We start from the raw sequence: 26383 nt of genomic DNA, 5'->3' as shown, positions 1-26383 counted from the left end.
TTGTATTCTCGAATGAACTGTTGTGGAAATACATTTCAATTGCTTGCGAATGGTTATATATAAAACTTTACACTAAAGATAGTCGCACATCTACCATCTTTATCTAATATATAAAAAATACTTACTATTAATATATTCTGTAGAAACAGACTAAACAAGTACATATTTATATTATAACCTTTGCACAAATATCACTATGGGGAAAAATGTGTATTTAGGGGTGTACTCTTGTAAGAATCTCCTACTAAAGCCGGTTTTTTTTACCATATTTCATTAAAGCACGCAACTTAATTGTCTACTAGTTAAAATTATTCGCAACCACAAGTCTTCGCAAAAAGTATCTGTTTACATACGATAGATAATGTCTTAATATGTCGCAAAAACTCTAAACATTGGAACATTTTATGAAAAATTATATACTTAACAATCAAAGGATGAAACAGATATGAAAATCCTTTTTTTTAGCGCTTTAAATTTCAAAAATTAAGATATTTTTGCTCGATTTCTTATTATATACTAGACGAAACTCCTAGAAACTGGATACATACCTATATTCTATATCTTGCGCATAACTTATGGCTCTTATTGATGGAGTACCACATATACAATGCTTCGTTAATCCATAATCGATGGAAGACGTACATAATGTGACAGTAAAACCATGTAAAATATGCTTTGTATTCATATTTTTCCAGGCAACATTTGCGAGATCTTAAGGCGAATTCTATTATAAGGATTAAAATGGTAGTAGTTGGATTATGTTTAAAAATGACTCATATTACAACCTTACGCCAAGTATCAAAATGTTTTGCATGATTGTATATTAGATATATGAAGAAGAATTAGCGATCAATAATGTATTTATGTAGCTGTTTGTGACAGCCATTCAAATAAATATGCTTGATAAATATAACTAGCGTCAGATATTTTCGAAACTGATTTCTTTTAGAGTTGCTGTAAATATAAGATGTCAATGGGGGGATACATGCTCTACATAAATATATGTTTTGGTGCACACATCTTTATCCCTCAAAAAGGTTGTTTCGTACTAGACAAAAATAAAATAATGACATTGTCAATGAGAACGACAAGGAGATATAGTATACAAAAAATTAAATAATTAAAAATGACAATGTTTGGTCAAGAGAGTAAAGCGAGAATTAACAAAAGCAGCAAAAAATAAAAAAGGATCGCACAAATAAGCCTCTATAAGATCCTTAGGTAGAGTCTTTGTACTCATCGTGCCCAGTATGAATACCATTGAGCGGATGTTTTGCTATGTAAGCTAAATAAGCCGGGTGTTTAGGATCAAAAGTATAGTCCATTTCTCGATAAAGCTTTAATTGATCCATGAAACCTTTGTTTGGGTTAATAAAAGGTCGGCTTTGAGCAATGATCGCGAGCGCTTCTTTTGGTCGTAGTCTCCGTTTCTTCATAAGATAAGCGGTCACGACAGTTGGGCTACGTGAGACTCCAGCCAAACAGTGAACCAAAATATGCCTTTCATTGGAGACTGCATTGTTGATATATTCATACGTCTCGGGGAAAAACTGGATAATATTAGCACCAGGATTGTCCGAAATTCGGATGATCTGTTGTGGAAAATCAGTTTATTTAGTATTATTTCTTAATGACTAGATTGTTTCAAAAGTTTCTCCCTTACCTTGTTGTCATACTCTGCTGAAGGATAAGAATATTCAAAATGTCCCATAGATAGAATATGCGTAATGTCATTCTTCTTCAGGAATTTTTGGGATTCAAGTGCAGTGTAGCCACCGATCCAAATTCCAGGAAGAACCTCTTGCGCGACGCTAGTAATGAGGATGCCTCCAGGTTTTCCATCAGCTCCAGATTCTAGAGTGTGGTAGAGATGTGAATGATCTTCTAATTGTGTTTGAAAATCGCTCGATGTCTCTTTAGCAGATTCCATGGCTTTGGTAGGCATAAAAGACGGGGCGTCTTCAAAGGCTGAGTAGAGGGGATCCAAACCGACTGAAAAATGCCCGAGCTTGGTGTTTCTTGGTTGTGCAAATGTCCCCTTCTAGAAATAAATAGTCACACGGATAACCGAGTCCCTTTGCTTGAAAAACATCTTGGTATTCGGTCCTTACAAACAAAAAGTTGGCACACAGTATAGAAACAAAATCAGATATATATATATAAATGTTTACGTCATTTATTAGCTTTATTAGCTGTATTAGCAGTAAATTTAGATATACCTTGTAGCTTTGCTATGACTATATCTAACTCTTGTTCAAGGTAAGAAGATGGGTAATATTTACTGAGGGGACAGGTTGGTAAGTGGTTCATGATAATAAGGAGATATCAACTTTGTGTGATTTTGTGTTTAAGGATCTTTTAATTCTTTCTTTCTATATTCATAAAAGCACTTTAAATCGTGAATAATGCTTTGGCCACGCTTTAATGTGGCACTAAAATATTTAAATTGAATTGAGATTGATGATATATTTGATTCTAGAAAAAACAAGTTTACACAGTCAAATATCTTCGGGGGGAATTTTTTGATGGTTTCAAAGAAATTGGCCTGTTTATAGAGGGAAATCACACCATAAGAGATAATGCATTATGGAAATTATAAGATGAGTGAGAGGGAGAAAAAGAGTTATAAAGTCGAGTGAACAGATTTTAATACGGGTGCTGCTCATACTGTTGGTACTGTTGACCGTATTGTTGGGGTTGAGATTGTTGGTTCTGTTGAGCGTAACCTGCACTGTAGTTTTGTGCAAGTTCATCTTCGCCCAAGAGCTCTTTGACTTCCCAGACGTTTTGCTTGCTGCCCACAGAAAATTCGAGATCCTCCTTGGTGATAGAGTCCCAGTATTTGTAAACCATCATTACAGCCAACAAGGAGCAGATGGTTCCAAAGAATAAACCGTCCACATAGTGCTTCACTTCGTCGCAGATGACAACAGAGAAAACATGCATGAGAACTTGACCGATGATGAAGAAAGCAGTACCAAAGAGAATGTCACCCAATGGCCATCGATCATCAAGTGTGTTGACAACCAAGACAATTTGAGATACAACATAAACAAGGAATGCGATTCCATTAATGATAAAGTAAAAGACCCAAAGGGCACCAGGGCTTGTGTATGAGAAGGGACCGATATTCTTGAAAGTACAAATAGCAATGGCGCCGACAAGAATGAAGTACAGAAGCGAACTAATGCGGATAGACTTAATGGAAGAAAAGAAAAGAAAAAACAATTAAATTAGAATTCATTTCTTGTCAGTCTAATTTTTATTGTACTCACCCAGAGAGAAAGAGGGGTACCATCCTCAGCAAATTGGAAACCGACAAAGCCATTGAGTAACAGGCACCAAAATGTGGCGCTTATTAAACCAACATGAACAGCAGTAAACCACTAAATCGTGCAATCAAACTTGTCAGTCAATCTTCATAAATATAAGTAGTTTAACATACAGGATATACGGGAGATGAAGTGGGGATGATACCAGTGACAAGAAGCATTTCAATAAAGATAGTAAGCATATATAAATAAAAGAACATGACGATTTCCTTGCGACCTATATATTTTTGTTATTATTATTATTAGATATAAAGGCTATGCAGTATATTCTGCAAGTCTAAAATACGAACCGACGGCAGTGTATTTTGATCGAATATGGTAAATCATGATGGCAGTCATAATAATAGCCACACAGTCAATAATCAAAGTGGCTACATAAGGTTCAGTGTTTTAAGTATCAGTAAAATGGCTTGGTATTGTCTTCCTCAGAGACGGGTAACCGAAATGGGGCTTTTCATATTTATATTCATATTTATATATAAAAGTTAACCACCATTTTATGTATGTATACCTGGCTGAAAAATCAAGTTGCCACCCAAATCCACATTACGCGAGTAACAGACAGGTTCGATACCCTCTGCTTGTCCAATAAGTGGACACACACTCAGTGCAATTGTCTGGCAAATTCCGTCAAAACTAAAGGCGTCGAAACGGTATGTGATGGTAACCATGGTAATGAATTAAGATGTATTTCCAAGGTACAAAGAAAATGTGATTTTGGTAAAGGATTCCAGGAAATAAAGGTCAGGCAGACGTCTCGTTCTCTAAAGACAAGAAGTTTCGGGAACTGTGGGCTTGTGGTAATCCCGAGCAGAAATACGATTCAAAACGTGTTTGACAAAGAAATAAAGAAAAGAGAGAAGGGAAGGGAAAAGGAAAAGGAGGGGGGAAATAGAGAAGAAGAAAAAAAAATACAAGGTGCTTAGTCGATTCCACAAAAATAGCCAAATCATCCGCTCTTTTCTTAGTTTGAACAATGTGCCAATAATAAACTATTTATAAAAATAAGTAGCAGTCTTTCGGTCAAGAAAACAAGCGGCGCGTAAACATCAGAATTAGATTTCCAAAGATAGAATTCTTCGTCTTTTCTTTTTGTTGTTGTTTATTTCAAGGCACTCAGGGCCAAACGAATGGTTCACTTTGATGAATTTGCACTTTAATATACTTACAGACGTGAGTTTTTTTTTTTCTGTTAAGACATATATTCTCACGTGTCATACTGCTTTTGATTCACATAAAAGTGTTTCTTAAGCTGCTTCTGTAAACTACTTTGCTATGATGAAGTTTACTTAAAAAGTTCTTTAATGGTGTGTAATTAAGATATTGGTTTGTAGTAGCTTGCTCCTGAACTGCGTATGAAATCATTAGAATTAGAATTAGAAAGAGAAAAACAGAATGTTCAATACGTATTTCTTATGGGTGTGTGTCCGATAAAAATATTTAAAATAGGGATTTGTCAAATATCGGAGTGTAGCCCTATAAATGATTATAGTAGCTACAGTCTTTTTACAGTGTTTTTACTTGAGATTGAGGCAAATTAAGAATTGATTTAGACGAATTATATTTACTTTTGAGACACTTTTGGAAATGAAATTTAGGCGGGACTACATTTTTTTAGACGAAATCCTATCACCAATTGAGACAAATACGAAAAAATTGAGAAGATTGTACTTTGAAAAACAAGTTGTTTTAATCCAATATTGGCAGCTATTGATAGTATCTTACCTACAGAACTGAGCTACATATTGAACAGAAAGTCCAGAGACTTATTGTATTGAAGTATAATAAAGGAGTAGTATTAGAGCAATCTATTATACAAAGTACAACTGTCTCAAAAAAATCTTGACTGTTTCAATTGGTAATACGATTTCCTCTAAAAAAATGTAGACCCGTCTAATTTCTTTTTCGAAATGTGTCTCAAAAATAAATTTAATTCGTCTAAAACAATTCCTAATTTGTCTCAATCTCAAGTAAAAACACTGTACTTAGACAATTTTAGATTTTTTTGGATTAAGCAAAATCAATATTTAGATGTTACCTGTAAAGATCCCAATCCTTTGGTCGAAACCAAAGGAAACTGTGTATACTGTACGAATTTGATTCTAAAAAAAAAAACAGCAAAAAGGAAAATGGCGGTCACCTTCGAAGAGCAAGCTGGCAGAAATGTCGCGAATATTTTCTGCAGCGTTTGAATCACGACTTTTATCTTGACCTTTATAAAACTTATATTTTTAATGGTTTTTATTTACGTGTTCTATCTATTGACAGCCTTTACAAGCAGCTTTTATGTACCGGCCAATGTATCGATCCAGTAAGTACCATAAATATGAATTTTAAGCAAAAACATTGTATTTCTAACCAATGAACCCAACAAATAGGTGTCTTATTTATAGGAATCTCATTTTATCCATTGAGTATTATCTCCAGTTGGTATTGGATTTGCACTTTTATTAAATTAAACGTACCTCTTCAAAAGCATGAATGTACGAGAGCTTGGAAGACTTCTCAAAACACAGACCCAGTCTCGTGCAAAACAAACTGTATGGGATGAAAGGCATTAATTATTTTTCTATTGTTGTTCATATTCATACCAGTACACATCCCTAGATTCTTATACCATAAAAACAGCCTAAAATCTATAATATATATATATATATATATTCAAATAGAATTAGCATAGGTTGTAAATGAATATGTCCGATCTAAAATAATAAAGTTATATTACGAAAGAAACTTTTGTCCTTGGGACAGTTATTTGGAATGGATATATATTATATGTGAGTTATACCAAGTAAACACAACAGTAGTTTACTTGTTACATAAACTGAGAATATCGAGACTGTAAAATTCCACACGATCTAATATGTTTTTCAGAAAGAGTATATATACTCTACTCGGACCAAAGTATAGTAAATGATTTCTAAGTTTAAATGTGTGACTACAATTGGATCAAACATAGCGAAGCCTGGAATAAATATTTAAGATGTATAAAAACAGGCCACAAAAGTTGAAATACATCTGTTAGAGTATATATATACATCTATATTCCCTCTTTATATTTAAGAGAGTATTTTATTCTTAAAAAGAAAAAAAGAACGCAGAAAAGACAGTTATTTGCGAACTACCATCGGATCTAACGAGTTCACCTTGAAATAAGCTGTGATGAATGAGATTGATAAACAGGGGTACGTAAAAGACTATTATCAATTACAACGTTTAGGAAACTAATGATAATACAGAGCGACAAACCATTCAGAATGCGTCAACCTTAAGTTGTTTGGTGTATCTGTTGATTCCAGTAGTTAGCTCCTCTTTTTATTTCGACAGACAGTGCATGTTGATTAATAGGAAAAACATTTGGTACAAGCAATAGGAAATATGCCACACGGGTACTCAATATATTTGAAAAGGATATATATATTGGACAATCTTGTGGCCCACCATTAAACAATATTTCTTTATTTTCTCATATGTATATATCTAACCTGTTATGTACCTTTTCTAATTTGTGTTCCAAATCGAGGTACATAAATCTTAATAACGCTTCCTGTTCCTGCCTACAGATCAAGGCCGGGTAGCTTTCTCAACTTTAAACTGTACCGTACCGTCCCAACATTTATGACCTTAGACCTGGTATATTTACCAATAGCGTGTAAAAACTCTTTTTGAAAATTTAGGGTATATCCGTGGGTTCATTTTACATTGTAGTAATTTGAGTATGCGAATTTGTATAAATAAGAACAAGAAAGATAAAGCTTAAAGGCTTATACACTGTATTGTGTATATAAAGCTGTTTTTGTGCTGTGTAATAAGATGCCAACATCAATATTTTGGGAAGCGTGAATTTAACTTTAACAAAATTGCAAGTCGGTTTTTTGAAATATATATAAACGGTTTACCATGTGTAAAATAAAGTGTAAAATAAAAACCCAATTATTGGAAATATATATAGTAGATAATGTACCAATCACTTAAAACGTGCCTTTATCGGTTTAGTCCCAAAAAGGGCAAATATACCAAGACACCTTGTTGATTTGATGTACTATTATACTTTGAGAATAAATACCATTTTTGTCACACTTCAAGTTCTTTTTTTTTTCATCAAGACGCTTAAATACGCTGGCCTATTCAATTTAATTACTGTATCTCTTCTTTCTTTTTCTCCGTATTCCTTTCTTTACTGTATCATCAATGGCAGGAAAGTCTTCCAGTCTTTTCTCTTTTGCAACCTTGATGGTTGTCATTGCAATCTGTCTATCTATCATTTGCTCTCCAGTCACAGCTCAAGGTGTGAGCAAAACTGGCAAGAAGGATGGAAATGCATTACTATCAGCAGCCAAGAAAATTCCCAATGGCAATTACGTTTTTCAGGCCTATAATTCAAAGAAAACATTGACCCTCATTAGTACCGGAAACCTTTTGGCTCCAAGAACCTCGGGTCAAAATGAATGGGCAGTTAAGCAGCACAGTGGATCAAAATATTTCACTATACGTGCTAACAACAAGGCTGGCCTTCCCAAGTGTATCTCTACTCGATGGGTAAATGATTGGGAGAAAAATATGTACACAAGATCGATTCTAATCCGTTAATTAGTCTTTTGCCAGTTCTGGAGGATTTCCTGATGCTGCTGTTGTAAGTTTGTATTTTAATTTATTTATATTTGAAAAGAATATTCTTTTAAAGGTATTAACCTTAACTTTACTGTTAGATGTGGCAATGTGAAGTAGATACACCAAATATTAAGTACTACGGCTATGATCCTATTTACCCTCCCAAGCAAATGTGGCTCGCCATTCCTGATAGCCACCACAAAGGCTATTACAAGATTGTATCAGCATCTCATCTTTTCGATATGACCCCAAATTGTATTAGTGTTAACACCATCTCCGGTGGCGTCAAATTCACAAAATGCAAGATTGATACCAACAACACCAAATTGCTCTGGAAGCTCACAAAACAATAAGCTAGCCTTATTACCTCATTCATCTTTTAAATAAAAATAAAATTATATCATAGTGCGAGCGCTATTACTACATAAACTATACCGTCGTATTTACTCGTGTACATATTACCTTTGCTTAAAGCGCTTGTCTATTTAAATGTGATCGAATTATTTGTTTCAGGTACCGAAAGCTCTCCGTGGAATAGAATTTCTATATATATAAAGAAAACTTTGTATTCATTTGTTGCCCTTCAGGACTAACTCTGGTAGGATGATTTCATTGGTAGGTGTGTCAAGGTCTGAGATACCTTATGTAATTATAGACTACCTAATGAGAGAGATATAGTACTTGAAACAAAAATAAAGGAAACCCCCCGAAATATGAGGGGATGAAAAAAATGTGCAGAGAAAAAGTGCTTGGCACAGTAGGACAGATAAATAGTCAGCGAGAAAGCAAAAAGTGCACGGAAAAAATTCTCGGTGGGGAGAGACGACTTGTGAGAAGGAAAATAAATAAATAGACCAGGTAAGAACAAAGGCGATATAAAAACCATTGGGAGAAATAAGAAAAGACCTGAGAAGATCGAGAATAAGTAACGATGTACTGACGGCACCAGAATTGGGAATATATTTTAACAAGAATAAGAGTTTAAAGAGGGATTCCCTTTCAGGGCTAGCCAAATAGATGAATTATGAAATACATACCTTTGGAACTTTTGTACAAGGGGCCTGCCAATATTTTCTCTTTTTTTCTTACGATCTCACTTTCTTTCCCAATAATGTACGACAGTGATACTAAAAGTCTCCTCGGCATACTTGTTTAAGCACAGAACATTTCCGCCCTGAGGTCACTACGAGTATCATCTTTTCTATCTTAACATGATATTCTTTCTGTTAATAAATGCTTGTCTTGATACAAGGCCAACCAAGTATCTATTATTTAGATCAGAGTGTATATATTTAAAATCATTTTTAAATAAACAAATATATATATAATTATTTATTTTTGACGCCACAACACTTCTTGTACCTATCGGAGTCCTTGGATCCAAAAGTGGGCCGAACCGACAAAGACAAAAATTATAAACTTAAAATTATTAAGAAAAAAAAAGAAATTTAAATATGCCCCGATATAGCAATTAAAAGGTAATTAATTAAGTAAAGTAAATTTGAGATCATCTCAACGCCTTACAGGTCCTTTTAACTGAAAGGTAACTCTCGCTTGTTCTTTTCGGGGTGTTTTTGCTATCTCTTTTTTTTATATCAAGTATATGACTCTTTATAGATCTTTCCATTTATCCGTAGTAAATACTATATTATCGCATCACCGCGAGTTGCCTGATTAAGTATATAAGAATGCAGTTTGGTCAGTCGTTTTATATATTTCTTGGATAAATGATCTCGACAGAAATTTTATTTCTGTGAAAGTGGGCATGATTTTTCTCGTGTTTATTCCTGTTAGTAGTAAATATATCAATCAGGTCAATTGATAAACAATGCATGTGAACAGGTGGGAATTCTACAATGGATTTGCAGAGCATTGACCATTCCTATGTCTGAACTGTTGAATTCAATAAAACTTTTTCTCACAGTCTTACCTGTGATATTTTATCCGGAAACTCTGCTTATTATTCTATTATCTAAATTGACTAGTGCTATACAGTATTTTAATATATTCGTGTAATTATTTTTAAAAAAAAGTCTAGTACAGTTTAAGTATACAATCTAGTCCAATATTCTTTTAAGAATAGTTTTTATAATTGCAATCAAAAGTAAATAATATAGACAGAAATGCGTGCTAATATACACCATTGAATTACAACAATAATAAAAGAAAAAAAAAATAGAAATCAGAATATTATATTTCATATAGGTAAATATCAAATAGCTTTAATGGTATGTTACTCTTTTGACTCATGTGAGATTACATAATTAACTCACTTTACTTCAAACTTCACCTATTGAGCTAATGTTTCGCCTACCACCGCTGGCTTTATTTATTTATGTGAAGTTTAGTCTTGGTCAAGCCATTTAAATAGAAATAGTTTATGATTATCTACCTAGATACGATTACACCAACAAGAGAGACGTTTCCTTGCTGTTACCCATAGTTCTCAAAAGTTTTTTTTTCACCTCACATTAAGAAAAATATTGTCTCATCTATGACTATATTACTAGATCTTTCTAACCTAAATTTTGGAGTACCTGACATGGGGAGCTTTCTCTTCTTGTTGTTCAATGAATATGTTAATTGGTAATTAATTGAATTTATAGTGGTCTTTATCTCAGCCGAAAAATTCTCGGATTTATGAATAAAAATAGTACGTGTATTAGAAACTTTAAAAAATTACAAAACTCTGGATTTTCTCTATTGATTATATGGCGTTATTCAATGGGAAATTTAGCATTAAATTGAAAGGGAAGTAACCAAGAGTTAAGAAAAAAAAAACTAGCTTTGGCAAAATTTCAAAAACTATACACAAAAATGCACGTAAATCATCATCAAGCCATTTTTATAAGCCATTACCTTTACGTATTAGGCCCTAGAGTCTTACACACAAATATATCAAGTAGTTTTCAAAACCAATACACACGCATACATTCTCTCTATCTCTATTTTTCTCTCTCTCTGGAATATATATAAATTAATTTAATTTTAAAAATGGGTTATTTTACACTTTGTATACGGAAATGATAACAGTAATCAAAAAACGCATATTATTCTTGTTCAAATAATTTATCAAGTTGGTATTGTTGTTCAGGACAATTTTTTTAATATACACATGTGCGGTGATTATATAGTAAAATCAAACGACTTAAAAGCTTTTTTGAAATCTTCAGTTGCATTTCTTTCTTCGTCAATTGTTTGAGAGCATGCCTTCCAATCTTCACGTTCAGGGTGGCCAAGGGCTTTTGCCAGCAATAGTCTGTGAAATATATAAATACTCCAATATTTAACTAATGTATTCACCTACCTTCCAAATTGCATATTAAACTTAAGTCTTGTTGGAATAATGTAGACGAACGATTTCCCGTTGGGAATATCGATCTTAAAGTAAGATACCTCTGGATCATTCTAAGAGTTTTTTTAGTAAAGTGAATAAAAAGCCTGCTTTAACTTTATACTTACAGGAACCTGGTCAACAAATGCCATGTTCCGAAGTTCAAATTCATTTTTGATGAGATTCTCTAGATTTTCACTCTTATTTTTGGGTACAGCCACAACTTGGACGTGAGCATGGGATAGACCTGAAATGGATTCCCGAGACATCTCAATCACTACCATGTCCTGGTTGTACTTGTCATACATGGATTTCAGGGCCATTTTGTATTTCTCCATTTCATCAATAACCTCAGTTCGGGATTCGCCGGGAATTTTATTGAGAGTGGGGTAATGAGTGATAGGGATCAATAGAATATGACCGCCACCAGGAACTGTGGCTTCAGGCATTCCGGGCATCACAAGTGGTCCTTTAGCAAGGGTAGCATACACTTGTGTGCCAATAGATGCGATCAGATGCTTTGCCAGCTTTGGGTTTGCAAGACAGAACCAGCAAGCATCAACTAATTTATAGAGTTATAAGTCAAGAAATAGAAATACTGTTTGTGTGCACTTACGGCTATCAGGGACTATAACATGTCGCCCATTGCTCTTCTTATCGTGTGTATCTTTTTGAGGGCACTTGTTCAAAAAGTGACCAGGAATATTACAGATTCGACAAACGTAGTTTTCTGGTGGTACAGCAGACTCTTCATTCGCACGCTCAGGACAGTCTTTGATAAAATGTCCAGGTACTTTGCAGCGATTGCAGATATAATTTTTTGGGGGAACTAAGGTAGATCAAGAAAGCATTTGAATAAAAGCTAGCTTTGATTTCATTACTACTAAAGCTTACCAGCCTTTTTAGTATTTCTTTGTTCGTCTCCCCAGAAGAAAGAACCATTATTGTTCTGAGAATCATCCTGAGAACGCTTCTGACCAGCGTTGACACCTTGATCTCCTGTCAGTAATAGGTTAAAGGGACAAGGGGTTGTGTTGTTTGGTGCGATGCACAATTTTTCCGCATCAATTGTTCCCATCGGGATCAAGTTAAATGCATAGAACCACTAAAATAACGGATAAAAAGACATGAGTTTTAGGTATTCGGAATATGCCAACTTACTCTCTGCTTTTTTGGGTTCAACACATCAGCCAGACCAACGAAGCGTGACACATGTCCTGCTGGTCTTTCTTCTGCTGGTCCGAAACCAGTGATATTTGAATATGGCTCGCGCTCGTAAAAAACATTCTCTGAAGCCGCAAAGTGATAGCGAGGCTTTAATGCAGCAGCCAATTCAGCAATAGGAGTCGACGAATTAGTGAGTGGGGTTTCAAGTGAGCAATTGCTGCCGTTGGTGATAAAGCTAGGCCATTCGTAAGTCAATAAGATATCTACCCCAGAAGGTGTAGTAATTGGCATACGAGTAGATTGCAGCCTCTTAATATCGCTAGACAGATAATTGTTGTGCATTCCAGTAGACGATTCAGTGCCGTTATAAATGTCTTTATTGAATGAACCTGACATAAAGGCGATCTTCAGCCCTTGAGCAGTGGTGAGAATGCCTTGCTTTCCAAGATAAAACAAATTCGTGCAGACTTCACCGTCAGTCTCTTTAATGCGTTTCTCGATGCTAGTAGGAAGTGGACGATCCCCAGTGATGAAATATGTTGTGATCGGAACTATGAATAATTATAAGTATCACAGTATATATTGGGAGTAGATTTACCTTCAATGTTTCCTTGCATGAGGCTGATCAACTCAGATTCATCATTCTCTGACTGAAAGAAGTTGCCCGTACACAGCAGGACATCAAATGGTCCATGCTTATTGTTGATCGATGAGACCTTTTTAAATGTTTCCGCAAACCGGGAGTTTACAGATCCAATTACCAGACTAAATTTCACAATTATCGCATGAGAGCTGGGACGTTTTGAAGAAAATCGTTGACGAATTATGCTCACACTTTAATAGATTGTTGGGACATTTGTGTTAAGGTGCACTGACAAACGGTTCGTTCACCAATGCAAATACGTTTAACAAGCCACCCGCATCAATATATATGACGTTAACAACAACCCCGACTGAGAACGAAGCAACTTGCAGACACACTTCATTTTGACCTTTGAGCCAGTGGATAAGCGTACCGCCTGTTGTCTGCCACCTGTCCCTTTATTTCTTTATTTTTTTCTGTTTTTTCTTTACTCCGTTACTATATCCGGAATATCGTTCTTTATTAAAAGAAGCCTCTTGCTGATCACTTGGGAATTCAACGCGCGTCCTCAACCGACTTGATTTTTATTAATATAAAAAAGAGAATCAAACAAAAAAACAGTTATGTTTCTTTACAACCTCACACTTAGTCCAACAACAGCCATCAATCAGGCCATCCATGGCAATTTCTCTGGTACAAAACAGCAGGAGATCATCGTCGCTCGTAATACGCGTATTGAGCTATTGAAGCCTGATCCAACTACCGGAAAGGTGCATACAATTCTGTCACATGATGTGTTTGGATTAGTCCGTAGTTTGGCTCCTTTCCGCTTGACTGGTGCCAGTAAAGGTACATGATGAGAGTCACATTTGAAGAAATAAAAACTGATGATAAAGGTAGATTATATTGTGGTTGGGTCTGATTCTGGTCGCATTGTCATTCTCGAGTATAACCCGGCAAAAAACACATTCGACAAGGTTCATCAAGAGACTTATGGAAAGACTGGCTGTCGTCGTATTGTACCTGGACATTACCTTGCTACCGATCCTAAAGGTCGTGCAGTAATGGTCGGTGCAGTCGAAAAGCAGAAATTGGTTTATATTCTCAATCGTGACTCAGCCGCTAAGCTCACCATCTCTTCTCCACTGGAAGCTCACAAAAGCCATACCCTTATTCATCATATCGTCGGATTAGATGTTGGATTCGAGAATCCAGTATTTGCATGTTTGGAAGTGGATTACACCGACGTTGACTCAGATGTGACCAACGAAGCAATGGAAAATATCGAGAAAGTCTTGACATATTATGAACTTGACCTTGGTCTCAACCATGTAGTTAGAAAGTGGACAGAAGTAGTAGACATCAAGTCGAATATGTTGATCCCAGGTAAAATAATAATGAAGTTACAGGAAAAGGATGAGGATGCGGATCGAAAGGGAGAGGAGAAGAAATCTTTTGAAAAGAAAGAAATAATTAATTGTGATTTTTTATTTAGTACCTGGTGGTAATGATGGCCCCTCTGGTGTATTAGTTTGTACTGAAAACTTCATTACATACAAGCATCAGGATATGCCCGATCATCGTATCCCAATCCCCCGCCGTGCACAGCCCCTCGAAGATTCTTCCAGAGGTGTTATCATTGTAGCCTACACAGTCCATCGTATGAAGATCAACAGACAGACCCAGTTTTTCTTTTTACTACAGTCAGAGGAAGGTGATCTTTACAAAGTTACTATGGATCACGAAGAAGGATCTGTTCAGGGTATGACTATTAAGTACTTTGACACTATTCCGGTTGCCACATCCCTCTGTATTCTCAAAAGTGGTTTCCTCTTCGCTGCTAGTGAGTTTGGTAACCAGTAAGTCAATTGGAAAGTAGAGAGAAGAAAGATTAAGAGAGAGAAAAGAAGAGAGAGCGAGTGAGAAAAACTGGAAGTATATCTAATCACTTTATATAGTCAACACTATTCGTTCGAAAGTCTTGGTGACGATCCTGATGACCCAGAAATCTCTTCAGCAGATTACATGGAGGCAGAAGCCAGCCAGGAAGAAACCCCTCTCGTGTACTTCAAACCTCGTCCATTAAAGAACTTATTACTGGTTGATGAGTTGGACTCAATGGCACCTTTGATGGACGCTAAGGTCCTAAATTTGGCTGACGAAGAAACACCTCGTATTTATGGACTTTGCGGCAAGGGCTCCCGTTCATCTTTGCGTATTCTCAACCAAGGCCTTGAGGCCGCAGAATTGGCTGTTAGTGAGTTGCCTGGCAACCCTAGTGCAGTATGGACAGCCAAATTGCGTCGTGATGATGCCTACCATGCATACATCATTGTATCATTTGCCAATGCCACCTTGGTACTATCAATTGGTGAAACTGTAGAAGAAGTTACAGATACCGGGTTCTTGACAACAGCCCCAACATTAGCAGTACAGCAGATGGGTGAAGATGCCCTTGTTCAAGTCTATCCTCAAGGTATTCGCCACACACATGCCGATCGCCGAGTGAACGAATGGAGAGTACCAGGTGGACAATCAATTATCGAAGCCGCCACCAACAACCGTCAAATTGTTATCGCGCTATCAGGCGGAGAAATTGTTTATTTTGAATTGGACAACCAAGGTCAACTTAACGAGAACCAAGAACGCAAGCAGATGACTTCAAATGTTACCAGTCTTGCCTTGGGAGACGTTCCTGAAGGGCGTCAAAGATCCCGCTATTTGGCTGTTGGATGTGATGATCAAACAGTCCGTATCTTGGGTGTGGATCCAGATGCTTGCCTTGAATCAGTGTCGATGCAGGCCGTTCAAGGTGTACCATCTAGTTTGTGTATTGTAGAGATGCTGGACACCGGAATCGAACGTGGCCATGGAACACAGTATCTGAACATTGGTCTTACTAATGGTGTTCTTCTCCGCACTGTTCTTGACACTGTCAGTGGACAATTGTCTGACACTCGTACTCGGTTTATTGGTGCACGCAGTGTCCGCCTCTTTAAGATCTCTGTTCAAGGTAGACCCGCTGTATTGGCACTTTCTACTAAGCCTTGGGTGAGCTACACCTTCCAAAACAGACTTTACTTGACACCTCTCAGCTATGATGCATTGGAGTTCGGTAGTGCCTTTATTAGTGAACAGTGCGCTGAGGGCGTAGTCGCAGTAGCCGGAAATACCTTGAGGTAAGGTGTATAAAAAGGCAAGTAGATAATTTGAACTCAATTATGTTTGTATAGAATTTTCACTGTGGAGAAGCTCGGTACTATATTCAACCAGGTTTCTATTCCCTTAAAGTATACTCCTAGACGCTTTGCTCTTCATGCCCCCACAAAGACTTTTGTGGTAGTAGAGAGTGATAATGCCACATTTTCTCCAGACGAAAAGAAAAAGGGGCTTGCTATCAAGGAAAGCGAAGGGTTTGAGATTGATGAAGACATTGTCAACCTGGACCCTGTTCAATTTGGACACGTTCGTGCTGAGCACGGCAAGTGGGCCAGTTGCATTCGACTTATTGAACCCTTCCAAGGAGAAACATTACATGAAATTGAGTTGGAAGAAAACGAGGCTGCATTTAGTGTAGCCATGGTTCAGTTCCGTGTCAACCCTCATGCTGCAGACGCTTCTGAAGTATTTGTAGTTGTAGGTACTGCTAAGGATGTTGTTTTGGCACCACGATCGTGCTCTTCTGGTTTTTTGCGTGTCTACAGACCTGTTCAAGATCTCCAGGGCCGTCTTCAGCTTGATCACATCCATACTACAGCAATAGACGAAATTCCCATGGCACTGCTGGGCTTCCAGGGACGTCTGTTAGCAGGTGTAGGAAAAGCTCTTCGTATCTATGATATCGGTAAGAAGAAGATGCTCCGAAAGTGTGAAAACAAGGTAAGATACTAGAGTAACCACTGACGACATAATATATGGCATTTGTTAACTATTTTGCTGATACAATAGAGCATCCCAAATTGTATTATCTCTCTACACACCCAGGGTGATCGTATCATTGTCTCTGATATCCAAGAGTCAATCCATTACGCTGTCTACAAGCGAACAGATAACCGCATTGCAGTATTTGCAGATGACACAACCCCACGCTGGACTACAGCTACAGCTATGATTGATTATGATACCGTAGCTGGTGGTGACAAGTTTGGAAACTTCTTTGTGGACCGGTTACCACAGCAGCTCAGTCAAGAAATCGATGAAGATACAACCGGCAACAGGATCTTTTACGAAAAAGGATACTTGCACGGTGCACCCAATAAGGTAAAGAAGAGTAAAGGAGGTTTTTTTAAACAGACTGTTCAATTTTCTCTTTTGTACTTTTGCGACTTAGATTGACAATCTCTGTCACTACTTCACCGGGGATATTATCACATCAATCCACCGAACTACATTAATATCCGGTGGCCGTGAGGTGCTTCTGGCAACATCCCTATTGGGATCCATATCGATCTATGTTCCCTTTGTCTCTAAAGAAGATGTCGACTTCTTCCAAATGCTAGAAATGCACATGCGCGCAGAGGCACCTCCTTTGGCTGGCCGGGATCATTTGGCTTACAGAAGTTTTTATACACCTGTTCGCTCTGTGATAGATGGAGATCTGTGTGAGCAATATAACACATTGACACCAGATAAGAGGAGGGCTATTGCAGAAGAATTGGATCGATCTGTAGCTGAAGTACAAAAGAAGATTGAAGATATGCGTGTCAGATCAGGTTTCTAAACGATCTTAGACAAAAAAAAATCATGCAACGAGGAGATAAATAAATGAATAAAACACTGAATGAATAATGCAAATTAGATTATTCTCTGTACGTTTCTTTTTGTATATAATAATGTCTTTTTTAATCTTCCAAGACCAATGCATCAAGCTCTTGTGTCTCTTCTTCTCTCATTTCAAAAGAAGTGCCGCCCAAGGCCTTTCTCAGACGAGATGTCTGGCGAGGCACAATGATTTGCAACTTATCCGAAAACTCTTTAAACTATTGATATTATAAGTAAGGATGTATTGTTTAGTTTAGCTTTATTTTTGCATATGAGATAACTTACATTGCGAACTTCGAGAAAATAGCCTACTGAAAGCGCCAGAACACCAGCAGTTCCCCATGCCAGTAGAGTACCGTACGCCAGAGTCTTGAAGGCAAAAACACCAGCATCTTGCTTGGCAATAGCATATTCAGCAGCTGTCATTGTAGGTGGTTTGTAGGCTGCAACTGGAGCATGAGCAATATGCCGAGGGGGCATTGGTTTGCGAATGGCAGGTCCAGCCTGCTGCGTACGAGGAGGTTGAGTGATCTCAGCTGCTTCTTCAATTGCAATGTCTCGAGCCTGTTTTCGCTTTGTGTGCCAGATAGCTCCCATCAGGCCAGCACCAAAGGCACCCATTGCGCTCATGAGTAGTATACGAGTCTCTACTGGCTTAGGAGCTTCTTTTGTTGGGACTGAAGAAGATGACATGGTGTAAGGACAGAGTGCAAATAACAGTCATTGTTTATTCAGTTATTCTGACAGCAAGTGAATATCTTGCGGGATTGAAGTGACCATTTCTCCGAAGTTCGGGTTCATGCCCTCTTTTTTTTCTTTCATCTTTTTCTTTATACTGGATATGTATGTATATGTGTCATAGCTATAAACTATTCGTTAAAGATATTTGTTGAAAGCACTGCTACATATATGACTTGCTCAAGACATTGAGGTCTTTAGGATAAATAAATAAAATGCATCTTCTATAAAGATCCTACTAAGTGTTTTTATGCGGGTAAATGGACACATGTTTTTATGGCCAATGGTACACAGTGCCACCTTGATAATTTTTATATATAATCTTAGTTTGTTAGCCAAGACTAATATTGATACAGCTGAAATAGATGTGTATTATAATGTTTAAATAGTAACATATTCCCTTGGCTATGGCTCTGAAGAAAAAGGTATATATATATGTGCGTGTGTGTGTATTGTATTGAATAAACATTTCTATTGTATTCAATGAACAAACAAACCTTGGTTCATGTTTACCTTGCGCAACTCTAATATTATTCTTTTTCAGAGGGGTATACATAACTCCATAATTATCATGCTTCTCTCTTTAGAATACATGTTGGGAGGGGGGATTGAAAGAAGCTTCTTGTTCTGTTATAGTAATGCAACCAAGAAAGGATGTTCTTAATAGATTATCTTGGTATAGTTTTTGAGGAGTTTCTAACGATCTCCTCTTATCATTGGAGATAGTAAGGTCAGTAGTACTCTGACCATAAAAAATACGGAGATATTTAAGTGGACAGAGATAGGGAGTATGATGAAGGCAAATAGAAGAAGAAGAGGCCATGATATGGGTTTTGTACTCGTATTTCGTGAATTTTGATAACAAGAGTGAAGGACAAGAAAGCGGTTATTTTTTTTTAGAGAGTAAATTATAAGCGCAGACTTGAACCTGAGAAATCAACAGTTTTTTGATCGGCGAAAAAGTGATCAGCCTCTGGCTGTCCCACGGTCTTTCTAGGATTATTAAAGCCTCACTTTAATCCTTAATATATAATAATGGTTCAATAATAACAATATGTATATACATAGATTCAACAGACAAGTATATCGAAAGTAATAATGACAAGACAAATATTGTGAAACATCTCTTAACTATTCAAATACCAGTCACTAAATATCCTTGATCACACTTAGTTGACAAGCCCACAACAGGTACAATATTATCCGCACCAAAAACACCTTATGAAGTAGACGGTATATCGACTCTTGTCGGTCCACAATCAAAGTATAGCATCTTGTACGCGTGACAAATATCAATAATTAAACTTTTCATATTTACTTATACGCACAAAGGGAGTATTTTGCTTTAGATGAAACATGCTAATCCTGCAAATGACTTTAGTCAGTGTAACAGAGATTGGTAATAGACTCCCTCGCATCTGACGCGTATAGTACAGGTGCAAAATACAAATCAATACAAATGTCTGATATTTGCTTGCAATAGTTGCTTTATCAATGTAATTAGTACGTTTAAATGCGTGTTTAATTATACAATAGTACGATCGACTATATCATAACATAATAGCAGCTCTAAACCAACAAGGCAGTAAGCTGTTGGAGGACAACGAGATGGTGTCATATCACGTAAACTCCGCTCGAGACAAGATATAAATGATCCTTGATTTTGCTGGCTTGTCCTCTTCTTACCTCAACTTACCAACATGTCCTGCTCAGAAGATATCAAGACCGTCAAGCTCTCCAACGGAAAGACCGCAAAGGGTAATGAATCGTTATCTTGGAATTTTTAGCGTTTTGTGTTTTCGTTTTGTCCACTCATGTCTTGACCAGTTCACACCCATCTCTTCATTAACAACGAGTTTGTTCCTGGTCATGGTCCTTTGATCGAGACAATTAACCCTGTCAATGAAGAAGTTATCTGCTCTGTTCACTCAGCTAACGAGGCTGATGTCGATGCTGCTGTCAAGGCAGCTCACGAGAGCTTCAAGAACACCTGGCGCAAGGTCGCTCCTTCTGAGAAGGGTCGTCTCTTGAACAAGTTGGCAGACTTGATGGAGCGCGACATTGATGAGATTGCTACTCTCGATGCCCTCGATAACGGAAAGGCTTTCTCTGTTGCCCGTGACGTCGATGTCACTGACTCTATTGGATGTTTCCGTTACTTTGCCGGTTGGGCTGACAAGATCCACGGCAAGACTATTGACACTACTTTTGACAAGATGTGCTACACCCGTCACGAGGCTCTTGGTGTTGTTGGTGCCGTGATTCCCTGGAACTATCCCACAATGATGGCTGTGTGGAAGTTTGCCCCTGCATTGGCTGCCGGAAACTGCAGTAAGCCTCAATAGATGTGTATAGATGTGTATAGTAGTTATATTTCTTTATACTAATTATCGTATAGTTGTCATGAAGACCTCTGAGATCACACCCTTGCCATTGTACAAGTTCGCTGAACTTGTCAAGGAAGCTGGTTTCCCCGCTGTAAGTGATCTAGTTATTTGTGCTAAGAATGTATAGATACTAATATTTGATTTAGGGTGTTGTAAATATCATCACTGGATACGGCCAAACCACTGGTACTGCCTTGTCTACGCACCCTCTTGTCAGCAAGATGGCTTTCACTGGCTCTACAGTTACTGGTCGCAAGATCATGGAGGCTTCCTCTACCTCAAACCTTAAGAAGCTCCAGCTCGAGTTGGGCGGAAAATCCGCTCAGATCGTCTGTGCTGACGCCGACCTCAAAAACGCCGCTGTTTGGGCATGTGGCGGTATATTCAACAACCACGGTCAGAGCTGCAATGCTGGTTCCCGTATTATTGTCCACGAGTCTGTTCACGATGAATTCTTGAAGTTGTTTACAGAAGAAGCCAAGAAGATCAAGTTGGGAGATCCCTTTGAGTCTGATACCTTCCAAGGACCTCAGATTAGCAAGGGCCAGTTTGATAAGATTTTGGGATATATTGATATTGGTCAGAAGGAAGGTGCCAAGATCCACCTTGGCGGAAAGCGTTGGGGTACTAAGGGTTACTACATCGAGCCCACTATTTTCATCAACTGCAAGAACAATATGCGTATCATGAGAGAGGAGATCTTTGGTCCCGTCGTAGCTATTGGTACCTTCAAGACTGTTGACGAAGCCATCGAGATTGCCAATGATTCTGAGTATGGTTTGGCTGGCGGTGTCTACACAAAGGATCTCGATACTGCTATCCGTGTTTCCAATGAGGTACAGGCTGGTACCGTCTGGGTAAACTGCTTTGATGTGTTTGACCAGTCAACACCTTTCGGTGGCTACAAGCAGTCTGGTTTTGGAAAGGAGCTCGGCAAGTATGCTCTCCATGAATACACTCAGGTCAAGGTCGTCAAGATGCTGATCAACCTTTAAAATTTTAAAATAATGTACAACTTATCCACCCCCCCCCCCCCCCCCCCCATCTTTTTTTTTTTAAAAAAAAAGGCTTCTTTCCTTTGTGTCAATAAAAACATCCTCATTTTGCAAATTATTATTTTATTAACTTTTTGTATATGCATAATTAAGAAGATTGTATAGCATCTCAATAGACTAGAATTAGCCCACTGTGCGCTTTCGTTGCGTTTGCGATAATGCTTGACTAAGATTGGATGCGCGCGTAAGCATGCGTTCCTGTTGGTATGATGAAAGAGACGACATGCTAGATACAGAGAGAGTAGATAGTCGTTTCTTGTTGGGTGTGTTCATAGCTACAGATAGGCGTCTTGGATCCGGCAAGTATCGAGATGCTCTGTAAGGTAATATTGTTGCTGAAGTACGTTGCACCGGCTTGCTTTCAAGACTTATGCAATGTTGTAAACCAAGTTGGCCTTCACGAACATATGCCATAAGGTCTGTTAGACGGTCACTAATTGTCAGTAACGATTGGTCGTGCTGTCCAACTAATGCGTCCACCTGGGGTTCTACCCGTTCAATTTCACATTGTCTTAATGCCTGTCCAATCTCGGCCTGTTCACGGCTCAAGTCCGCCATAGTGTCTTGAAGGTCCTGGTGTACATGTTGCAGCTGTTCTAACTCTCGAATAATCCACTGATGTCTGTCCTGCTCTTCAACTCTCTCTTTGGTGTCCTGTTTTTGTTGAGGCGGAAGGCGATTTGGCTGGTGAAGTGAGGCGTCGATACCTTCAGAAACTTCATCTACAACTTCCCACACCTTGATAATCTCATCCTTTCTATGCTGTACAATGGTTTCAAGTTCTGTTTTCAAAGCAAACACTTGTCGAGCTACATCGGCAGCATCATCATACAAAGCTCTCATTTGGGTTCTGTTTGTTTCTAACTCTGCACTTGCTTGTCCCAAAGTAGCCTGTACTTCCACCAAACGTTGACGTGACTTACTCAAATGGTGGCTGGCAACAATCTTGAGGCAATAGAGACTGGCATCTAAGCGAGTCATTAAACATTGAGCCGCCTGAACCGACTGAATGGTATCCAACTTGATTATCCCTGACTCCTCAATTTCATCTTCCTCCTTTGTCTCGGCTACTTTTATCAGGGCACTATCCTCTTTCCAGTCTTTCTCTATCTGTACAGGTACACCCTCATCGGTCTCAAGACGCTCCAAAAGACCCTGAAGAAGAATAGGAGGCCTGACCTTGCGTAGATCTGCCTGGACCGCTTCGAATTCAGATTTTAGTTGGATCTTTTCGGCTTTCAACTGACGTCCTTCACTATTCATTATTTGCTGCTGGTCGAATAGAGCCTGTGTGCAAGCAAGTACTTGATCCAATTCCGCCTGGAGTACTTCTTTAGTTTGTTTATTACTGGGATCTGAATTACGGGGGGTATTAAGTATAGCATGTTCCAACTCTAAGCATCGGTCATACATGCGCTGTTTGCTGATCACCATTGCTTCTTGTTGCGCATTAAGAGCATCCATATCCTTTTGGATTTCGTGCAAATTGGACGCCAAGATATCAAATGTCAATTCGAGATGATTTAAAGAGGTGTGATTTTGGTTTCCATACACTCGCACTACGCGCTGTCGTTCTCCGTGAGATTTAGTAAGGGCTGGAGGAGAGATATTTCCAGGCAAACTAAGGATCCTTTCGACTTCCTTCCAGCGTTTATCAATTTCTTGACTAATTTGGGTGTGATCTCCTGGATCTCGGTGAATAGCCTCCATAAGGGATCTCACCATGCCTGATACATCACTGCATAGTCGACTTCTGTCTTCTCTCATGAATATTGTTGGATCCATTGGAATACTTTCGATTATTTTGAGTGTTTGAAGACCATTTGCGGAAATATCTTGAATTGGGCCAATGGTGTGTTGGGGTCTGTGCCTTACAAGTGCCTTGCGCAGCTGCTCTATGTGGCTAATTAGCGCATCGTGGTCTAGCTCTAGTTGATAGAATCGCCGGTCAATTCTATCAAATACATCAAAGAGTTTCTCAATCTTGTCGTGCTGTTGCTCAGATATGTCCCAGTCTACTTGGTGTGTTTGTTCAATAGCTTCCAAGGTTTCTCTGTAGTGAAGCATGATTCGTTCTGCCCTTTCGTCTGTTCTTTCAAACATTTCATGAGCTTCGCGCAGCTCAAACCGCAGTCTAACAGTCGTTTTCTCTACTTCGTTCGCCGATGCGTGGTTCTCTTGTGGACTCTGCCATGCGCCCAAAATAGTATCAGTGATGTAAGCCAAGGCACGTTCAATTGAATCAGTAAAGGTAGTCTGGTAACGAAAGAATGTGTGGAGAATCTTGTCAAATTCGTCATCTACTTCTGAAATCTTGGCGGGGCTAGCAACCTCAGAAGCTGAGCAGGAGCCAAGGAAAGATGAGACCGGCCAAGCTTCTTGAACAGATTGAAGAGTCGACCGGGAAGGGGATCGATGAAGAGAAGAACGGTCGCTGGCTGTCTCAAGTGGGCGAATGCTTCCACCAATTGAGGTAGTCGAGGTAGTTTTTAGAGACTTTTTACGTTCCTGCTCTAATATCTGAAGTTGTCTCTTGATATCTTCTGTTTTACACAAATCCAAAGGAGTAAACCCTTTTTTGTTCTTCACGCTGAAATCGGCATGACCTTCTAGAACCAGCACTTTGAGAACTTCAGGAACACCGCCGAATTCTGTTGCGAAGTGAAGAGCGGTATTTCCATTTACATCTGCAATTGTCACCAAAGCACCCAAGCGAATGAGGAGAGAAGCACAAAGAGCAAGATGCTGCGGTAATGTCGCAGTAGCTACAATCTTTTCCGATCTTCCATCCGGGTCTCGGGATTGATCAGAATTATCGGAACGAGAGGACAATGCGCTTTGAACAGATAGACGATGAGTCTGTTTGGCCTGACTTGAAAGTTCCTCAGTTCGAGGCTTGTTATCTGGCTTGGCTGCCTTTTGTATTCCCCACGTCTTTCCGTCAGCATCCAATCCAAACCGTGCCAAGTGATGGAGAGCTGTTCTTCCGTAGTACGTCTGGGCGTTAATATCGGCACCAGCCTGATAAAGCATTGCCAGGGTATCCAAAGAAGGAACTGGCTTGGTGCGCATTGCGTGATGAAGAAAAGTCATTCCGGTCTTTGGGTCGTGATGGTTTATGAGTAATGGGCCCGAGGAGGGTCGATCTTCTTTGTGGATTGGTGGTGTCCACAGCAAAAGGGCTTGAAGAGAGAGGTGGTCATGGGTCTTTATGGCCTGTAAGAATGCATTTTGGATTATCTGTATAAGTGGGAGGGCATTGGGGTCCAAGAGGTCAATATCTCGCATCACATCGAATTGAATGTGCGAAAGTGAAGACGGGTATGAAGGAAGAGTGGCAATAAGCGCAGATAATTTGGTGTAATGAATAGGGTATTTTGCACTCGCAGGCGGATGAAGTAGCTGTTGGTTGAGGAACAATCGAGTGTATGAATATGAATATAAATTTGAACTTGAATGTTGTAGATTATTTATTTATCTTCCTTACTGCCACATCAGGTCTTCTGCACCGAAGAGATTCTTCGCACGCTTGTACAATATCTGGACTGCGTTCGGCGTATTGAATAGCAGACCAGCCGTGATTATCAGTGGCATCAGGCGAAGCATGATAACTCAGAAGCATCTTCACAATTGGCACATTTCCATCTCGTGCTGTTCTGCCTTTATTTAGTCTCTCATTAATACATTAATGCTTCATTACTTACAGGCATACATGAGGGCTGTGGCTTGTTTACTGTCTGCACCGTCGACATTCACTCGCCCGTCATCCAACAGTAATTGGATGATGTCTGCCTTTCCAAGGTAACTGGCCAGGCAAAGGGGTGTAATGCCTTTAATTTCGTACTGGGGTGAATCAAGAGTAGAGACATGAAGATTGGGATGGCGTAGGAGGATACTCTTCATCATCTCCAAATGACTTGGATGAGTCTGAGAAATGAGTGGTAGGTTTGTTGTATTGATGTTTGCTGCATCGAGATCAAGTCCATAGATGGCACATATCAACGCAGTTCTGTAGACGGAGAGACCATAAGCAACTTCTTTTTATTGTATTATTGTGCAGTGTATCATATTTCATTTCATTTCATTTCATTTTATTTTACTTTATTTTGATTTTGTTATTTTCCTTTTATATCTTATTAAGAAAGGATTTTTTGATGTACCTTCCGCGCTCGTCTTTGCTATTGATATCCGCACCCGCACTCAGCAATAGACGAACCATGTCTGGATGCCCTCCGAGAACAGCAACATTGAGTGGTTTTGTCTGGTAGACCTGGTCACTCTGTAATTGCTGTAAAAGGTGGGGCTGGGCAACAATATCTGGTGGTATGACAGGCGAAAAAGTGTCTTTGGCGTTCCATAGCACTGAACTATTGACATCTACACCTGATTGAAGTAATTCTCGGGCTCTTTCGAGG

At 38.6% G+C, this 26383-nt stretch overlaps 8 protein-coding genes across 8 annotated transcripts; 3 read left to right on the top strand and 5 right to left on the bottom strand.

Moving 5' to 3' along the window:
- Positions 1 to 1325: 1325 nt before the first annotated feature.
- Positions 1326 to 1801, bottom strand: PHYBLDRAFT_94029 (hypothetical protein; the record flags this gene model as incomplete). The annotated part of the gene is made up of 2 exons (XM_018443844.1): positions 1326 to 1592; positions 1664 to 1801. Coding segments are annotated over 2 exons (405 nt in total), but the record flags the coding sequence as incomplete, so codon positions are not given.
- A 542-nt stretch (positions 1802 to 2343) lies between these two features.
- Positions 2344 to 4179, bottom strand: PHYBLDRAFT_30282 (hypothetical protein). Its single transcript, XM_018439961.1, has 5 exons — positions 3844 to 4179; positions 3623 to 3703; positions 3446 to 3549; positions 3276 to 3386; positions 2344 to 3198 (listed from the first exon to the last, which is right to left on the bottom strand). The coding sequence occupies exons 1-5, from the start codon at positions 4001 to 4003 to the stop codon at positions 2647 to 2649; spliced, it is 1008 nt and encodes a 335-aa protein (XP_018285385.1). The 5' UTR covers positions 4004 to 4179; the 3' UTR covers positions 2344 to 2646.
- Positions 4180 to 7499: 3320 nt separating this feature from the next.
- Positions 7500 to 8369, top strand: PHYBLDRAFT_183618 (hypothetical protein). Its single transcript, XM_018438801.1, has 3 exons — positions 7500 to 7871; positions 7927 to 7965; positions 8042 to 8369. The coding sequence occupies exons 1-3, from the start codon at positions 7524 to 7526 to the stop codon at positions 8294 to 8296; spliced, it is 642 nt and encodes a 213-aa protein (XP_018285384.1). The 5' UTR covers positions 7500 to 7523; the 3' UTR covers positions 8297 to 8369.
- Positions 8370 to 11069: 2700 nt separating this feature from the next.
- PHYBLDRAFT_118509 (CCHC-type zinc finger transcription factor) lies at positions 11070 to 12104 on the bottom strand (the record flags this gene model as incomplete). The annotated part of the gene is made up of 4 exons (XM_018428639.1): positions 11070 to 11202; positions 11251 to 11351; positions 11412 to 11839; positions 11894 to 12104. Coding segments are annotated over 4 exons (873 nt in total), but the record flags the coding sequence as incomplete, so codon positions are not given.
- A 1546-nt stretch (positions 12105 to 13650) lies between these two features.
- Positions 13651 to 17837, top strand: PHYBLDRAFT_183616 (hypothetical protein; the record flags this gene model as incomplete). The annotated part of the gene is made up of 7 exons (XM_018438800.1): positions 13651 to 13876; positions 13928 to 14413; positions 14523 to 14886; positions 14986 to 16206; positions 16261 to 16906; positions 17012 to 17287; positions 17358 to 17837. The coding sequence occupies 7 exons, from the start codon at positions 13651 to 13653 to the stop codon at positions 17745 to 17747; spliced, it is 3609 nt and encodes a 1202-aa protein (XP_018285382.1). The 3' UTR covers positions 17748 to 17837.
- Positions 17838 to 17849: 12 nt separating this feature from the next.
- On the bottom strand, positions 17850 to 18471 carry PHYBLDRAFT_160448 (hypothetical protein). The gene is made up of 2 exons (XM_018434181.1): positions 18074 to 18471; positions 17850 to 18006 (listed from the first exon to the last, which is right to left on the bottom strand). The coding sequence occupies exons 1-2, from the start codon at positions 18407 to 18409 to the stop codon at positions 17869 to 17871; spliced, it is 474 nt and encodes a 157-aa protein (XP_018285381.1). The 5' UTR covers positions 18410 to 18471; the 3' UTR covers positions 17850 to 17868.
- A 1742-nt stretch (positions 18472 to 20213) lies between these two features.
- Positions 20214 to 21951, top strand: PHYBLDRAFT_189078 (hypothetical protein). Its single transcript, XM_018439606.1, has 4 exons — positions 20214 to 20284; positions 20354 to 20857; positions 20925 to 21004; positions 21060 to 21951. Exons 1-4 carry the CDS (start codon positions 20227 to 20229, stop codon positions 21906 to 21908), a joined length of 1491 nt encoding a protein of 496 aa, XP_018285380.1. The 5' UTR covers positions 20214 to 20226; the 3' UTR covers positions 21909 to 21951.
- A 3483-nt stretch (positions 21952 to 25434) lies between these two features.
- PHYBLDRAFT_118577 (hypothetical protein) lies at positions 25435 to 25871 on the bottom strand (the record flags this gene model as incomplete). The annotated part of the gene is made up of 2 exons (XM_018428643.1): positions 25435 to 25619; positions 25673 to 25871. 2 exons carry the CDS (start codon positions 25869 to 25871, stop codon positions 25435 to 25437), a joined length of 384 nt encoding a protein of 127 aa, XP_018285379.1.
- Between the last annotated feature and the right edge of the window lie 512 nt (positions 25872 to 26383).

Source organism: Phycomyces blakesleeanus (assembly GCF_001638985.1).
Source record: "Phycomyces blakesleeanus NRRL 1555(-) unplaced genomic scaffold PHYBLscaffold_30, whole genome shotgun sequence".
NCBI lineage: Eukaryota > Fungi > Mucoromycota > Mucoromycetes > Mucorales > Phycomycetaceae > Phycomyces > Phycomyces blakesleeanus.
This window is presented reverse-complemented; position numbering and strand designations above follow the sequence as displayed.